This window comes from Bombus huntii, chromosome 1 (assembly GCF_024542735.1).
Source record: "Bombus huntii isolate Logan2020A chromosome 1, iyBomHunt1.1, whole genome shotgun sequence".
Classification (NCBI taxonomy): Eukaryota; Metazoa; Arthropoda; class Insecta; order Hymenoptera; family Apidae; genus Bombus; species Bombus huntii.
The window spans coordinates 20,852,163-20,870,617 of NC_066238.1; the positions used below are offsets into that span (position 1 = coordinate 20,852,163).

At 39.8% G+C, this 18,455-nt stretch overlaps 1 protein-coding gene and 1 long non-coding RNA gene across 11 annotated transcripts in view; one reads left to right on the top strand and one right to left on the bottom strand.

Moving 5' to 3' along the window:
- Positions 1 to 18,455, top strand: part of LOC126873269 (dorsal-ventral patterning protein Sog) — a 97,909-nt gene that overhangs the window by 76,013 nt on the left and 3,441 nt on the right. For all 7 annotated transcript variants that reach the window (XR_007692379.1, XM_050634454.1, XM_050634366.1 and 4 more), the window contains 5 exons: positions 1,935 to 2,064; positions 10,696 to 10,761; positions 10,844 to 12,640; positions 14,046 to 14,197; positions 15,526 to 15,846. Coding sequence is in view for 6 of the 7 variants with exons in the window: in XM_050634454.1 (XP_050490411.1) it covers positions 1,935 to 2,064; positions 10,696 to 10,761; positions 10,844 to 12,640; positions 14,046 to 14,197; positions 15,526 to 15,846 (2,466 nt within the window). In the remaining variant the exon portion in view is untranslated. The remainder of the gene's footprint in view (positions 1 to 1,934; positions 2,065 to 10,695; positions 10,762 to 10,843; positions 12,641 to 14,045; positions 14,198 to 15,525; positions 15,847 to 18,455) is intronic.
- LOC126878233 (uncharacterized) lies at positions 795 to 10,652 on the bottom strand. 4 transcript variants are annotated; one of them, XR_007695611.1, is made up of 10 exons: positions 9,233 to 10,652; positions 8,795 to 9,122; positions 8,548 to 8,710; positions 6,915 to 8,129; positions 5,397 to 6,832; positions 4,597 to 5,170; positions 4,394 to 4,525; positions 2,006 to 4,303; positions 1,528 to 1,710; positions 795 to 1,222 (listed from the first exon to the last, which is right to left on the bottom strand). It is a non-coding gene; the product is annotated as an uncharacterized LOC126878233 (long non-coding RNA). The 4 variants fall into 4 exon arrangements; XR_007695610.1 differs by having other exon boundaries at positions 2,006 to 3,647; positions 4,148 to 4,303; positions 4,597 to 6,832; XR_007695609.1 differs by having other exon boundaries at positions 4,597 to 6,832.

Genomic DNA, 18,455 nt, shown 5'->3' on the forward strand with positions numbered 1-18,455 from the left:
GTATCTCGCAATGTCGTAGAAACTTATCAGAAGTACTAGAGGTATGCGTCGGCAGGCACCTAAATGTATCTCTGGACGATAAAAAATACACTGACATACTCGCTTAGCGGGTCCCAGTTAAATAACTGTCACGCGATCTCACGAGGGCCACTGAATCTCGGAATTTACTCCTGGCGCCCCGTTTCTCCCGTAATACGAAGTTCAACGTCTGCGTTGTCTGATCGCCGGTCGGCGCCGTTCCGCTCCCTTGACTTTTTTTCATTTTGTCACTCGAATCAACATCGAACGTATCGTTTCGCGTTTCAGGAATGCCATGCAGCTCTATAAAACCCCAAACTTAATTTCTGCTCTCGGCACCAGTGTAACCGGAACCCTCGCCGGATGCACGATCTCTTATCCATTCCTTTGGTTGGCGTCCCGTTGAAGAAGAATCTTTCGAGATTAGTTTTTCACACCCAGAGATAACTAGACGCCGCAAATTTGCTCTAAAGTCGGATATTTATCGACCGGTCAACGCGTGTCTGCTGGATCGCTGGAAACTCGTTCGAACTTTACGATTTTTGTATCCAATGGTTCTAGTTTTACCTGTTTTTCTTTTTTTTTATTATCATAGTTTTTATATCGCTAATTTATAATTCATATTATATATTATTATTTATATCATTATTTTATTATCTGGTTACATTATATGGAACTTAAACAAACAAGTAACAGTCGGGTAGAGAAATAATTGAGCAGGTAGTGGAAACAAATATCAATAAAGTTCCGTTCAATACGGCTGACTCGTACAGCAATGTGGAAACTAATTTCGTTTACTTATTAAGTAATCTACGCGTGTGCTACAAGAATATATAACAAATAGAACTTAAGCAGATAATAATAGTTCCAGTTTGATTAAACGTCATTGATACCTAGATCCATTATCTGATCATTTAGTTTTGTCTCCGTCTACGCCTATGTATTGAAATCTCGCATAACCTTTTATGATATTTGATCACAAATTATAATTACGATCATGTTCCTTCGTTATCATCAGGAAATTTCAATGGATACTATTATATATATACTATTAAATATATTATATATATTCCTGTACGAAAATGAACAAGTAAGGAATGTTTCTTCTAGACGAATGTGCGTTGTTCATGAATTGAATCGTGCATGTACCATCGAGCTATGAATGCATCGTAAAGAACAACACAGTGGAGCTCGAGTAAGACATCTGAAAAGAGAAATACCTTAGGTAGAAACGGCAGATCTATGGTAGAAAGTGGAGTGAACTACAATACCGCGGAATATGAATTTATAAGACGTATATTGTAGAACACATCGGTAACAACGCCGCCATTTACACGGTTCAAGTCCCGGTAGGTGGACGATTCTTTTTCGCGCTAAACCCGTAGAAAATGGTGAACGACAGAGACGTTAAACGATAATTTATATTGCCATAGAGTATTGTAAATCGTATCGCGAATAATGGCACCATTGACCGTGATAAACGAGTCTTTTGTGATCAATAACACCTACCAATTACTTGACGATAGATTTATGCACGCCGTGCATGTAAACGTTGCAACTGTCGTCGTCAGCGATGCGTAAAGGAGTAATAAACATGTAAGCACGTTTACAGGTTCGAAAACATTACAATCACACTTTCAAACGTCACCGCGAACGTGTCCAGTAGTATGAACAGGCTGATGGAGAAACTCGCTGGAATTCGAATAATTTGGAAAAGGAAAATAACGTGTTAGCATTCGCCATTATTCGAATAATAATTAACCTAGACGCTGTTTCTTTAAGTTCTTACATTTCTGTTTCGTAACGGACATCGTTCAAACTTTTTCCTATTGTTCAACTGAAAACCATCTGTTACAGCGTGATAATATTTTAAACGTTGTAATGTGTGAAAATACATAATAATGTTCTGGTTTCAGGTGCAGAAGAAACGGCGAATCGTAGCGCGGGTTCACTGCCGTAACATCAAGAACGAATGCCCAGAACTTACGTGCAAAGAGCCAGTTCTCCTTCCAGGCAGGTGTTGCAAATCTTGTCCTGGAGACTTTAGTAAGTAACAGCATATTTTTCTTTGCATACACTTGATATTGGATCCATTGTATTTGAGAAAAAGCAGCAGATGTAGGCACTTGTGCTGACCTCCATGTAGACGTGTTATTGAACACTCCTTGCACTTGTGGCACATATAGTAGTATCCTTATTTAATACAACGGTATCTCCAAGATAAGAATATTGCTATTATATGATCCGAAGACTTTGTTGTATCGTCAACATTCATACGTTACTGTTCTTAATGCTAGGTTATGTTTGAAACAAAAGAATCTGCCAACAGAGGCGCTAGTATCACAATATCATTGATCAGAATACTGATCTCTGTGAGAAATAATCTGAAATGTATAGGCTGCTGAAACTTTTACGATTTGCCAGTTACCATAATTGTACTGACGATCAAAAAAGGTTAAAAATGAAAGATGCTCAATAACTATCAGCAAACTTGTAACGATTAGCGCTTACAGAAGATATAGATCCAATATATTGAGTGACGGGAGATATTAATGAGAGTCAAGTGGCTTGCATAAATCATTTATCAATGATCACTGCCTCTTTTGTCTGTGTCGTTGTCTTTCTCGCCTTCTAGAGGATTCTCTTTTTCTTCTTAACACTTCCTCGGTCGCTTCTTCGAACGTCTCTCTATCGGTCCGATCGATCCGATAATCGTATTTGCAATGCCATGTAATCATGATTGACCGTTATCGCCTGGTGGCTTCAGTTTTATTATCGCCTCAATGCTCGAGTACTCTTATTAGGGATTAGCAGATTAACGCGCATATGCAGCTTTTTTTCGAGTACTGCAAAATAAGAGACTTCAACTTGCTACTTTTCTTTGCCAAGAAAGATGCCCTAGCTTTGCCTTGCCTTTTTTCCTTTCATAAATGTTATAATTGTAATCACAATATCAACTTGGTTTTTACTAGTTTCATTCTCGAGTACAATTCAACGTATACGATCTCTTACATGCAACAATATAAAGTGTTGCAAAAGATTTACATGCTTATCTCCTTTATCTAATTTTATTCTTAATTCATAATATCCTTTATCCCATTCTATTCTTAATTCAGATCTATAAGCCTATTTTAAAGAATAACGAGGTGACAAAGGAACAATTTAGACTAATACTTATCAAGGAATTGTTTGTCTGGTTATACTATAAGTTCTATGAGTCATACACAGATGACATAAATGCATGTCACCCTCATTGTCCCTTGGTAATGCTCTTCTTGCATCATAGGTGACCGACTTGCAGATATCGAAATCAGGACCGGAAATATCGAGTACTATTTGATAAAAAAATACAAGTTACATGATTAGAATATAGCTATATCTATAGGACACAATTCAAGAGTTTTATCTTTTGTTTCTCGTTCAATAAACGTTGCGGTATAAAGTATTTCTAAAATGTGCAACTTTCACTTGAATAGCACGGGCCAAATTCTTTGTACGGTTACTTGGCTCCTTTCTTTCTTCAATGGATTCCTATATCGCCGTTAATTACCATAGAATGCGGATGGAATAAATGAACTGATTGAAATACCTGTGCCCATTCCTCTTGCTTTTAGGTGGAAATACATTGGCTACTTGGAAATAAAGGTTAAGGATTTAGCTCTCTTATAAACGGAATTCTGACCTAATAGTGAGCTTTTTACAAATATAGCGGCTCTATTAACATATTGGCTCGATGATAAATCGAATTATTGGTAAATGGAAGATATTGGTTTGGCAACTAAGTGATTGCGGATTTGTCAATACCGCTTAATGACAAAATCCGCAATCACTTAGTTGCCAACCCAATATATGAGAACTTTGATATTAAGTTTATATGTTGTTTTCTATGAACTAAAGATATAATAGAGATCTACATATACAAAACGTTTGAAACGAGAATGATAATAAAAAGACAGAAGAAGATGAAACGAGTTAAATGAGATTCAAATGACTGTTTAGTTTTATAAAATTCCGAGTCGTTTCGTAAACAATAAAATGATCTTTAAACAACGCACGCAGATTTGTAAAAAGCAATAGCATTATTTGATTATTTATGCTGATTAATTATTAATATTTATTTATCTGTTACCATAATTATAACGATAATTATCACAAGTGTCGTGTTCAACCGATGTATGAGATAATCTATGCGAGCAGAAGTCGTTGTTGCATGTAAAGTAACTTTGAGGCTTTTATAAAAAGAAATAGTTCGTAGTCCATAAATACCGAGAATTCCGTGTTTTATCTACAGATGAAAATGTATTAGTGCTACGTGTTGTAAATCCTTTTTTACCTACGGCGACAAGCTGGTAGTATAATTTTTATATTTACTTACTATTGCAGAATAGAAAAAACCTTGTGTAGTGAACCTTCATAGTCCATTCCATTCGATAACCTAATTGAATTCTATAAAACATTGATATCAATATTCAACAAAATGTAGCTCTGAACGATTGCCTAAAAAATTCTGCAAAACATAATACCAGATGATAACCTTTTCGCAATAAAATATCTTTTTGAAGAATCGCAATTTATTACCTTGATAGCAGGGACGATGTTTCAAGATATCCTCGCGGTATTCTACTCGATACCGCGATGACCATATTACCATTTTACCATATTACCATTGGCGAGAAGCGTCGATTGAGACCGCCATTTTTAAACGAGCGAGGAAAAGCGCGGGCTTTTATGATAACGCGCCGGCCGACAGGCGCAGGCGATCTTGGGAGGGAAAAACGAACAAACCACCAGCGGAAAGATAACGCTCGGCCACACGCATACGTTCACCATAACCACTTTTACAATGCGGCCAGCGCAATTTATTGGTTACTTAGAATCAATTAGCGAGCTCACATTTATTAACCATGGACAAGCCTGCTGTCATTGTCCGCGTGCTTTCTATTTCCATTCCTGGCTAGCCGAAGATTTCTTTATCGCGGCCGTACAAGATCCTTCATATCGCCATTTTCTTTTTATCATTTATTTTCCCCATAATCAAATTCCTTCGTATTTTCGTCATGTTAATCTCCTATCGTGATCTTATGAATGAGTATGTCATCTTATGTTGTACGTAGCGTGAGCTTGCGCAGTGACGCTAGTTTCGCAGGTGCCTCTAGAAGAAAGGTAGAACCACGTAAAATTTACAATTAGGTGGAATTAACAGTGTATCGATGAGATCGTTACTGTTTGTTTACCATACATAACGAGCCTAGTGTTCGCATACTGCTTTTTGTCATTCAAAACACTATGTTATTCAGAGAACGATTCGCTACGTGACCGATCTTTCCGCATTTCTTGTTTCCTTGAACTTATCTTGACTAGACATCTACGATACTTACGGTCGAATATTTCAATAATTGAGGATACAAACGTCAGAGTGGCGCCGTCTCGTTCGCAACGTGAATATGTCGATATTCTTAATAATAAGGCCAGTAATGAATACGCGCGCTATGTTTTTATATTCTTGCACTAGTAAGTTCAATTGTTCCACTGCTTAATCACCATTAACAAACTTACGATGCTATTGTTATATTTTATACCTAATGTTACATTTTTACAACAAATAAAGGGCCAGATAGGCGGCAAGTAGCCTCTCCTCTTGAGATAATATCACATCAGAGCCAGGAGGAGGGGCTTTTCCTTCCACATTAAGAGAAATTAAAGAGGGAAGTTTTTAACCGGTAGCCCAGTTATCCAGCACCTTGATTATTCCAACATAACCGAAGATACGATTCTCCTTGTTACGATTCCACCGTCGCGCAAAAAAAAGAAAAAAACGTCTCAAATGCCAACTACGAAAAAATTATGTCAAATAATGTCAATTGGGAGAAGATGGCGGGTCGGATTTCTGTTGAGCGCAAATAGTGCCACCCCGTGGCCGTTCCGTGGGACACAGCCGCGTGTGGCAGATAAGCGAAATAACAACCCGTGAGAGAGATCGAATTAAGCGTAACCGACGCGGCGGGAAGGACGGTCGGTAAAGAAAAAAGCAGCGCGGAAAAAAGGTCGATGATAAAGAAACGGCAGGAGAGACAGTGTAGGCAAAAAAGAAGAGAATGGAGAACGACGAGAGGAAGAGGAGTAGAAGAGATGTGGTCGTCGGTAGGCAGAAAGAGAAAGAAGAGATAGGTCGGGCGCCACGGTTTAGCGCCATGGCGCCGGCTATATTACCGCATGGCGTCACTTCGATTAAGCCGTGCAATCTAAATGTAAATATTAGCATACGTAATGATCGGGCATAACGCGCGCGGGAATGAGAATAGACGAGGAGACGTGGCTTGGTGGGAAGGTTGGAAGGTCGCGGGGGAAGCAGTGTGGGAGGAGCAGGGGGGTAGGGGCATCATTGCAAACCATTCCTCTTTCAATGAGGCTGACCAATCGTCTCGTGGCTACTGCTGCCTCTTCGTGTTCACCTCTTATCGTCTTTCCTTGTATTGCTCTTTATCCTCCCGACATGCTTTATCGTCGTTAATTTCGTGTCTGCCTCCACTCCCTCAAGCCCCTTTTTCTTATTATCTTTGTCAACCACTCCCTCGTTGCTTGCTATCACGCATACTTTAAATTGCCTCCATAGGGGGAGAGGGAGGACTGGTGTGTTTTTCAAAAATGTCGGTGGTTGAACCGTTTTTTTAATTTGTTTATTAGTCGATATTTTTAAGAGCAGGAAATAGACATATACGTATTCGAAAGCGATTAAAACACGGACGTAATTGTACCAGATTCCAGGCAGGTCAACCTCAGCGGATAAAAATCCCTAAAACATTTTTACGTCTACCTGTAATTTACGAGTAAAATCATATCTATATTCGTTAAGGTTGTAACTACTGTAGCTGCGAACGATTTATTATACAATGTACCTTTATTCACAAACGAATAGTAATTCCTCTTTTTTTCCTAATTAACGTACGGCGGAACATGGGCAGTGAAAATGGGCACGGCATCGTGTTGCACTGACCAATAATAAACATATGCTGTGAGAGCATACCCGTATAGAGAAATTTGTCTATGTTAGGCGCGACACATATTTGTCTCGAATAACTTATCGCGTTCAACAATTTAGTCGCAAGTTGCATTAAGTTTCTCATTCACAGGTTCCTTAGATATCTATGTATCATTTCCACCCATCTGACATGGCTGGTACCCGGAAAAACCAGATTCGAAAAGGTCATCTCGATATGGTGCTGCAAAGCCCCAAGAACCAGCCCGTTATAGCAATATTTCCGCTCACCTTAAAAAAAAGTCATAGTATCCATTTCTAGGAACAGAAAGATAGTTGAAAACATATGAAACAATAATTAATAAGTCATAACAGGTTATATAGCGATAACAAAATTTCATAGTTGCCTAGTGTCCATCCATTTCGATTGGTACTCTTAGATCAGATAAATAACAATTCAAAAGTTTGCAATGAAAATAGCACTGAAGTACAGATTATACAATCTTCTACAGCAAGCAAGTAAAAAATTCCCTGCGTATCTGATAGAATCAATTCTTCCCCGTTTCAAGATGTATCGCTTATCGTTATTTACGAGTATAAAGTTTCAACGCGCAGAAATTTGTTTTCCCCCTACATTCTTCAGCCGTTGTCATCGTGGTCGTGTTCGCGTCGTCGTCTGGCAGGCTTGTTGCCCCCTGCTGATGGAAGGTGAAGTCGCTTACGATTACCAATACGCGGCCGTCTCCCTTTTATGTCCCGCGAGAAGAAACTGTGACCCGTGAGCCCGTCGATTGGACTGTCACATCGATTCTCATCGGCTCGGACAACGGACGACAACGTGTCCAGGATGTTGGCAGAAGACGCGAAAGGAGTTCCATTCATTGGATAATGACGAAACTTGTTGAATGTCCCGCGTTCTCTCGGGAAGAGCAACGAAGGGTCGAGACATCGAAAGATGCATGAGCATCGCGTAATTAGCGTTGGGTTAATATACGGCCCTGTCCAGAGTATTATGGTAGATCGTTTAAAAGTGTATTCATTACAGCAACTTTGTTGAAGCTTTTTTTTTTAAATCCTCTGTCGACGTGATTACCATCATACAGTTATCCCTTTTAAGATAGAATTCTTTTTTAGCCTGTAAGAAAAATTATTTCTCTACTGATTATTAGTAATACTAATACACTAAGTAATACAGTAATACTAATACACTAAGTAATAGTAATACACTAAGAAAAGGTTGGTAATTGATTGAACAGCATCACGAACGATCATCTTAAGAATTTTTCGCGATTGGTATGCTACTAGTAAGATTGAAATTGGAAACTAGTCTTGTTACTTAATATATTTTTCTGTAGTTTTATTGTCACCTGCCTCATTACAGAGCTTCAGGTAAACATTTCGAAGGTTGTAAATTAATGAAAGAAAGACGTTGTTATAAGATTCTGTGTTTCAGAGAATGTGAATGGTGGTCAGTTAGGCGGGCCTAGTGATTTTGGCGCCGTTTTCATGCGCAACTTAATCCTGAATAACGACCGACCTTCGGTCAAACGTACCGCGTAGTGTCGATTCTCGCGTGAAAGCTATTAAATTGGCCGTAACGCTCCTTCTAGTCACGTTCAGCTGCCGTAAAATCCAAAATCTACGTCCCTCGATTTTAGGAAATGGTAGCCTATTATTTTTTGCAATGGGACTTGTGAAAGTAACATTTACTGCATTCTAAAATAAAAGAAAGTTTATCTTTATCAAAGTATAGAAATGAAATACGCACGTGCTAATAACATTTATAAAAATCTGCCGCACTTAAAAATAAATAGAAAGTATCTGAAATTGATGCCAGTAGCGCCATTTATTAAATAAATTTATAGCGCTGTCTAACGTGCGCCATTCCTGGCGTCATCTTTCATGATGATTTACAAACAATGTTGGATGCATCAGCGTATCAAGCTTGACGTAATTGTTAGAAACGTGTAGCCTTTTTGGCATCTTGTTGGACTCTTAATGCGAGGGAGATGAGAAGAAACGAGGCGCCATGAGCCACATGGCTTTCCGACGGTACAGTGTACGGAATCTTCAACGACTTCAGAGCTCGATAACATCTTTCCCATTTACTTTTTAATTCAACAGCAATCTAAAAATAATAATTCATTATAATTTTTCACTGATATGTTTTTCTATAACACATGCGATTGGAATTTGAATTTAAATTCAAATCTCAAAATACGAACAAAGATTAAGTACCGTTTTTATATGTGTTGCGTGATAACCGATTTTCATAAAGAACTTTGTACTTGAAAATGCTGCAAAAGAAAAAGAAGATGGCCGCTTCGTACAATTGCGAAGAGAGTAAGATAGAAACAAATTAGTAAGGAAACGTGCTGGTATAAAATCCTGTGCAACGAATATCCATAAATCGAGAGGTTAAGAGGTATAGAAACGACGGGTAGAAAGGTGAAACGGCACGGCGTGTCGCGATACTCCATGGCTATTGGTGGCTGTCACTGGCACGCACTGTACACTGTACGTATACCAATTAATGTATCCGCGCGGCTGGATCGGCGCGGTATGCGCCATAAAAGCAACATTCAAAGTAGCGGTGGTTGGCGCCAGCCTCCTCTTTTCTTACCCCACGGGCATTCTTTATGGTTCATACACACATCTTGGCTGAATGAGGATTCACTCTTTTTTTTTTCTTTTCCCTTTCTTTCTCTCCTTTCCTCTCCCCTTCAGGTTCTCCTTCTTTCTATTTGTAGTTAATTTCTTCTTTCCTACTTTTCTTTCATCTTCTTTACCCACCTTCTCCATCGATTATTTTTGTTCTACGTTGCGACTTCAATGTGTCTGCCGCCTTGTAATCGATACGCCACCATACGAGATCTCTTGACTTTACAATCGAAGATGTGATACGCTGCTTTAACGTGCATACCACGCGTCTATTATCCTTACGAGGAAGAATACGAAAATGGGAGAAGTGCGTACATCTTCTCTCGAAGCGACGTACAGTGGTTCGCGTATTTGAACACTTGTAGAAATCCTTTATGATTGTATTATGTGTGTTATACGATACAAACCTGACACACGTATTCACACAGAATATATACATCAAATTTTTCCGTGGTAAGTGTTTAAATACTTTCGTATGTGCGATTTTAGAGATTCGATATGGGCATTACGCCGACCGGTATAAAGCCTCGACATATATCATTGCTCCATACAAAATGAGCTTTAACGAGAAGTTTCTCGCCAGAAGGAAGGAGTTTGGGCGACGGTGGCGCGCGCGTGATCGTTTTACGAGGCAATAAAGTAAGTTTTTTTGCGGGCCACGATCTTACCGGTATTCATCGCTAGTTTAGCGACTTTTGACGTTATGGGAAATTGAAAATCCGTTATGGCGCTGATACTTCAAATTTTTTTGGAAGGTTAGCTCTCCATTAGCAAACATATTTTCGCACTTTCCATGAGCAAGTTGGATCTTTATATCCACGCCTAACTTTTTTACGGGAACTTTTCTTACAAACAATAAAAATTTGCTCCTAAGATCACGAGTAAAATTTCGACAGGAAAATAAACAAACCAAGTTGCCTACGAGAAGTTAGAAGGGGAAATATTGCTAGATAGACGTTCAACAGTAAAAAATAATCATAGCGAAAAAACGTTTGTTATATAAGCTGTTGAGTGAAATTTGATCGTTTACCGTGTTACAGGTAGCGACATAGTGCAGGATTTGCCAGCGCAATTGACCTCCGAGGAAGAGGAACGAAGTCTAAAACGTAATTGTCCCTATCAATTTGCAATTCGGTGCATCCGAAGATTTATCCAAACCTAACCCAATGTATTCTCACGTTTTTCCAGATTTTGGGACACTTTTAACTGGTAAAACATCTCAGGTACTACGTCGCGATGAACCCAGCCCGACATCAATGTACAACAGTGCTTATAACTATCTGGCCACAGGTCGTTTCACATTTCACCGCAAAAATCTGTACTATTCCTTTTATTTGTCAACATCCACTCCTCGTCCAAGAAACATACAATTTATCGATGGATCGGGAAGTATTCTAGAGGAACAGACGATCGACCCTATTGGTGGAGTGTACCAAAATGCTACAGGTAAACTTTGTGGGGTATGGAGGAGGGTCCCTCGAGATTACAGGAAACTGCTGCGTGAGGAACGCCTGCACGTGTCCTTTATATGGGAACCGTCGGCTACCTTGACTGGACAGTTGTCCCGTTATCGCGCCTTGTCCACGGAACAGTATTCCTCCTTGTTGGAGCCCACAATGGGAGTGGATCGCTCGCTGATGTCAGGTGCAGGAGCTACCGCCATAGTTTCAGCGTCCTCGGCATCAGCGCCATCTATCCACGTATCTTTGGTATTCAATGGCGTCTTTCTACCTAACGATGTCTCCGAAGTACCACTAATCGTCCAATTGGAACACATGGAGAAGGATTATGTAGTTTTACGGGAGGAAATAATAGTGAAGAAGCCGTCGAACGAATTAAACTTTGGGGAAGTTCGGAGCGCCTTATCTGGGGCGGACCTTCGTTTATTAACAAGAGGCAAGCTCTCTATTAGCATAATGTCAAGAAAAGATCCTCAGGCACTTCGATTAGCCGGGGTAGTGGGTCCACGTGCCAACTGCGAGATGTATCAAACTTTGCTGATCTCAGAAACACCTTCAGCAGCTTCTGGATTGGCCTGGGCATTTTTAGATCGCGCTGGTTCGTTGCGTTATGGCGTTCAGTTGATAGGACTGGAAGAAGAGAGTCCTTTGGTAACATTAGTAGATGAAGGAGGTAAACGTCGCACCGAATTGGAAGATCTGACGCCTTCTCTTGTTGATGGTTTAGCTAATGGATCCTTAGAGCGTCCAGGACCACGATTCCTTGAACCCTTGTTTAATGGAGAACTTGCAGTTGTTGCTGCCTCGCACGTTGGATCTATGTTGCGTGGCCGATTACTACAGAGACCTGTAGCTGATGCTAAAGATACTGCTGCACCTGTTTTGCTCAGAAGACTGTCCCAGGAACCTTTAAATCCTGGTCCAGTTGGTCTGGTCTGGACAGCTGTTGATCTAGACTGCTCTTTACATTATGAGCTTGAAATTGCTGGCTTCCCTCAAACGTCTTCCACAAACAGCCACGAGCCACGCACCCTCCGACTTTATCTAGAAACCATGCCCTTAGTAGTTCAAGGAGCACCTGTAGCTAGGAGATTATTGGAAGAGTTCACTGGATACGTGTTGGAAGGTTCTGTCACTGGACTCTCACCAGTGGAATTATACAGAATTGAATCTGGTATTGGTTTCCTTGAAGTAACTGATAAACAGGCTGAAAGGATTTTGAAGGCTCCGTTCAAAGCCAGGGCGCCGCTCAGCTGTCTTCCTCATTATGCGGATAACGATGTTGCCTCGGTGGTCGCGTATAATCTTTACCCACCCAGGTCGGATATTGAAACTGGCGCGTGCTTCCATGAGACTAGATTTTACGAAGAGGGTACTCAGTGGACCTCCAGCACAGATCCGTGCTACATGTGCCACTGTCACCGTGGACTACCACAGTGCGATCCAATGCCTTGTCCAGTTCTTACCTGCGCTGAGGGCAAGCAGTTGAGGCCTGCTTCTGGTCACTGTTGTCCTATTTGTTCAAGTAAGTTATTTTTATTTTCACTGTTTTTTTTTTATTTCTCATTTATATGGGAAGATATGTATATAATAGAAAAACAAGATTTTTTATGTTGATTTATTAAGAAGAAAGCTTGTTCTTGGAACTCCATGCAGGGCTCATATGTCTTATACTGTGTAGAACTGGAAAAAGGCCTCCAAAACAAATGCAGACCTAATTGATTATTTTTAATAAATTCAAGCGTTTAACTCATAATCGTATTTTAAGCAGTATAACATGTAACGTGGCTAGACTGTGAGCTAAAGTGGACAGTATTCTTCTCTCTCTTGTACCGTCTTCAGGGACCTCTTTCTATCTCATCATCATAATATACGTTGAATTTCTTTTATTCACTTTAATATTTAAACGCTTCTGCAAATTGATGTCGCTTAAAACTATAGTCAAGTCTTCATCTTCTTCTATATTTATCGACCAGCTCTTTTAATTCTCATCATCATAAGGAATTATGTTTATATCAGAAACACGACTAGAATCCTCGTAATCTAGAATAAACCGTAGAAAACGCCGGATTAATTATCCTTCAATTTCGTATCCCGTCGTTTCAACAAACACCATAGAGTCGTAGGGAATTAAGAGAATGACCGTGGCCAATATTCAATCCGATTACCGTGACACGTTCGATGAAAGTAATCGCGCGGAATTAGTTACAGCTACTTACGATCCTGTTTAGATTACACGATCGCTTATCGATCGTGAAATAAGGCAAATTTATTTCGCAACTTGTCCGATTCCACTTGTCACCCTCGTTTTTTGCAAAGAAACATTAAGAGCCGTTCAAACGTTGAAATCTTTGCCTCGAGGAAACATGGTTTCATCGTGGACGATATAATTTACTTAATTCAGATATACATATATACTGTTATTTTAATATTTATTTTAATCAATGTTAATTGGATTTGTGTTTATCACTGATACGACGACGAACACGTTATTCTACAAGCTGAGTCAAACTTATTTAATCATTAATTTTGTCATTGACCGATTAATCGGTCGAATAAATCGGAAGTTACTAACCATTTGTCGTGTGCGATAGAGACGTATCAGTCCGGTTGCTGCTGGTCGAGAAAAAGCCCTCTAGTAGAATCAAATTAAAGCAATGCGTCATTTTCTTCGATACATCGCCGGTACATTGATGTCCTACTGTATCTAATTAAATTGATTACGATGTTCTGTTCATCCGGTTTCATTATTTGTTGCGCTATTTGTATCTAAAAGCCGCTAGTACAGTTCGCTTCGGCTTAACGGGTATATAACAATTTCCTGGAAGATTCGCTCGTAAATAGGTTATGTTGTTGCGCATGTATGTTGCGACAAATAACATAAAGTAAAAATACGCGGCTTGGAGTAATGGCATGGATTGTTCGTATAGGTCCAGGGATCAACATGAATGCGACGGGGAAGAATGTCAGTTCGGTGACAAGAGGTTGCACACTGGCTGGCCAGTTCCACCTACCAGGAGCGTCATGGCATCCATATTTGCCACCAATGGGGTTCGACACTTGCGCAGTTTGCACGTGTGATGTAAGTTCTTCATTATTCTTAATCTACCATTGCCTTTCTGTAGTGGTACGTGTGAATTTAATCGACTGAGATAGCGATACTCCGCCATTTAATCACTTTTTTAGAGCAGAGAAGTGACCGGTGAGCTGATTACAGTCAAGCTATAGAAAGAAAACTTAATTCTGCACGAAATTCTTCAGACTTTGTTAAAGTAAACGAATAAAATTCAACTTTTGTAAAGATAGAATATTTCCAAGTATATTTACTACGTATTCCCGTGATTAACAGTCTATAATTCATTTAGACAAGTTCCAAAGGTTTCTCTCGCGTGAGTACCACTTTTTCTGCCGAGCACAATAAGCGGTGATGTAAATATTCTTGAACCTTAGGTCAAGAATATTAGGAATTTCGAAACGTGTTGGAATTTAAATGGTCCCATGATGCGGAACAGAGCGGCTGAAACGCGCGAGGCACGACGGTTCCGAGGCACGGTTCGAATTCCACGCAGACGGCTGACTTTTTCCAGATTCTTTGTTTACTTCTTTACCATACGTTCACTCTCGTCGCGGTCGGCCAGAGAGTTTCGTAACGATTCCAGCATCGGCGTCGATCCTGCGACATATATTATAATGCGCTCTCTCGTAGGCAACACGGTTATAAAAGCTTCGTGCGAATGAAAAATTCAACTAGACACCGGGGCGCGCTCGCGCGAGTTCGTTGCGCCAGAAGAATGCGGTTGCTCTCTGCCGAGTCATGAAAAGGAGCTCCGTGTTGCGAGCGCCGCGATCGGCAATCAGTGACAGGCCTTTCTAAATAGATATTAGAGAATTGTTTGAAGTCATGCCTGGAGACACGTTGCACCGAGTCATGTTCATTACCGGAGATAAGACGTTACTTTTGATTCGTTGCTTGTCACTTAAATCGCGCTTGACCAACTCCGTACGTGTAATGAGTAGAAACACTGATGCCGGATAATGTGTTTGTATACGTCGACAAATCAGAAGCTGATACTCTGGCTGTTCGATTTAACCTTATCGCGTTCACATACTTATTTGGAATTCAATTAGTATCATGGAATTTAACTATGAACAATGTAATCCATGTAGAAAGAGAACTGATTGCTTCGATTATCTGAGTCTTTGACTTTTTTCTTTGTATATAATTTCATATTTTTATGAACATAATTAAAGGATTGTAACATAGGTAGACATCTGTTTCTTTCACTGAATATTATGAATGCTCAGACTACAAAGGGTTGAGAACAAAGAGATTGAGGACCTCCTATCATTCATAGTCGCAATGTGAACGCGGCATTAGGTTTTGACTGTGGACGTCCATTTATTTTGCAGCCCGTTACGCTAGAGGTGAAATGTCCGCGGGTACAGTGCCCGCCATTGGATTGCGACGAGAAGATCGCCTTCAGACCCAGTAAGAAGGCATGTTGCAGACAGTGTCCGGCGATGACGCCTAGCACGATCGCAGGAGTTGGGGGCGACACGACACGTTTACCACGGGACCAGGCGGCGCCATCCACTAGGCGCACTGCTGATGAGATACTGGCTTCCGGCGGTTGCAAGTATCCCCTTGGTGGTCCGTATGAGAACGGGATGGAGTGGCATCCACGAGTCCACTCGCACGGAGAAATGAAATGCGTCAAGTGCAGGTGCAAGGTGAGAATCACTGTTTAATAGACACGCGTTTCATTTTTTTATCTTTACGAATTTTCCCGCGTGGCGGCGCTGCAGTCGTTTTGATACTGGTCGTAGTTCGAGAATTTTTATTATACATACTTGGAGAATCTGGGAAGCTTGTGATACGTTAATCTGAAGTAATACTTTTTAAGGGTTTTGAAAGTATGCAATATGAATAATTTTGTTATCTTATTAGTTATCTTATTAGTTGCATTATATGATACTAGTCGGGGTTGCAAAACTTTTCTCAGACTTGAAAGATCTACGTAGATCCTAGATTCTAGTTTAAAGTAAATTCATAGAGAGAGATTCGAGAGTTTCAAAAATGTACAATGGTATACGTGACATTTTAATAGGTAATTTTCTTATTAGTACTTATTAGCTACTTCCAAAGTTTTATTTGCTCAGATGTATCAAGGTGTATAGCAGGGACTGTGCAACGTGGATAGATGACAGTTATTTGTATAAATAATTGTCCTGTCCTGTTTCCAAGTAGCACCCGGTTTCATGTTCTAATGGTTTTTACAAATTAGTCTAGCGTAACTAATTATGCACGAGGTCTATTAACAATCAGCACCTCGTATCTCACAGGCGCCGCTCTTCCACCGACTACACACCGCTGACTGATTCTTGTATAATCTAATTAAACGCTGTAATAAATCGACTCCGTGGGATTCGTGAGGCCCGTGTTGTAATATGAGATAATTTATTCAAAACACTTGCAAAATTCTTGTAACTTGGAAGAAATATCTAATAAGAAACCTATTACAAACCATATTATTTATTCAATTATATCATAACCTCTATATAAATAACAATCTTTTCAAAGTAGGATATTTAAAAGTTCTAAACTCTAAGAAATGATTCATATATTCTATTTGTCAACTTAAAATACTTCATATACTTCAGCTTTGTAATATTTCAAAGTCTAGAATTGAAGTCAGGCGCTCGAAACGACTCGAGACTATTACTGTTGGCGCGGAGCGCCGCTAGAGTCATTGGAGATTCTTCGTGGTCGATCTACCGTCGTTTTTTCTTTGTTCACGTGCGATAAGTGCGGCAAAGATGAGATTGCGTCGGTGCATGAAAGCGCGGTCCATCGTTCCCGGATCGTGACGGTTTTGTGGCCGCCAATTGGCCACCATTTGACGCGCGGAATGCGAATCCTTTCAATCGACGGTGGCGCTCGTGCGAATTTCGGCAGATTATGATTACACGCCTCGCTGGTAGAGAGGTTAGGGCAGTTTGTAACCGCGACCACTAGAGCCTCGGTGCAATTTGCGGCTGTTGTGAGATTAGGCTGATACGTGATTGTATGAATTGCATTTATAGAGCATTCAGTGCAATCTCGCGAAAATACGGATCGAAGGCGTTTCGATTAGATTGATATTATAGAGATGTACGCTGCATTTGGTGAACACTTGGTGCAATTGTGGGTAACTAAAATAAATTGAGTTATTAAATGAATCGATATCATTTTTTAAATACGCGATGTAAGATGTGCCGAGAATTAATTTTGAGAATTTGCAAATTAGTGCTGTGGATAGTAAATGCAACTTTACGTTACATGAATTACAGGGAAACTAGGATGATCAACATAGTCATTCTATTTATAAACTTAGAAATTAGTTGTAATCGTCAGAGTATCAATGCACTTTGCTGTCACAGGGAAATTGATGGTTTGCACGTGTGCAATTTGCGAAGCTACAAGAAAGTAAGATACAGATGCAAAGATCCAATTATGAGAATAGCTGAATGATATATCTTAACACATATTATAAACTTACTACTATGTTGTTAGGACAATTGCGGGACTAGACAAAAAATTTTGCAGCGTTCTCCATTATCGGTAGTACAGAAAGATAGAACATAGTTGCAAAGTCCAATTACTAATAATGGATTTCTTTTGGTATTGTAATGATGTAAAGTGGATCTTATTGGACGTGTAGTGTTGAGAACTAGTAGCGCGAGATCGTCACGGTACTTTAGCCAGCAAGTGCGACAATTTCCGGTTTACACGATCGCTGGTTACCCTCTCATCAGCTGCATTCCACTCGTGCTTGAAGTTGCTGGCCGACACGATTGAGGAGACACATCTTTACTACCTTTCTACCATCATTGGCAAAATGCATCGAGTAGATACGATTCCGTAAAAGATTTATTTATTTTCAATTAAAAGGTTAGGTTTTTCAAGAAATTCTGGTAATTGACACGCATCACGTTAGCATTTGAAACTTTTAGTTAAAATTTAGAATTTCGTACTAATTTTTCTTTTCACCATCCTTTTCTACATGCGTGCTCAATAACATTTTTTTTTATAAATAATGTTTCAAATGAAACTAAACGAGTCTAGTATAATGTTCACAACATTATCGCGGTTAAACAATACTGAATATTGAATAATTTATATAGACTAGTGAGATATCTTTTTAAACAATACGAAAAACCGGTTTCCGTGAAACATAGACTAACTTTCTTTCGAATGGAAGTGTACAGGAAATTTCAGGGGCGCCTTGATTTTTTTCGCGGACTCGCGTATCCTTCTTTGGTCTCGGTGCAACGACACTTGTCCAGACGTGTTCTACAAG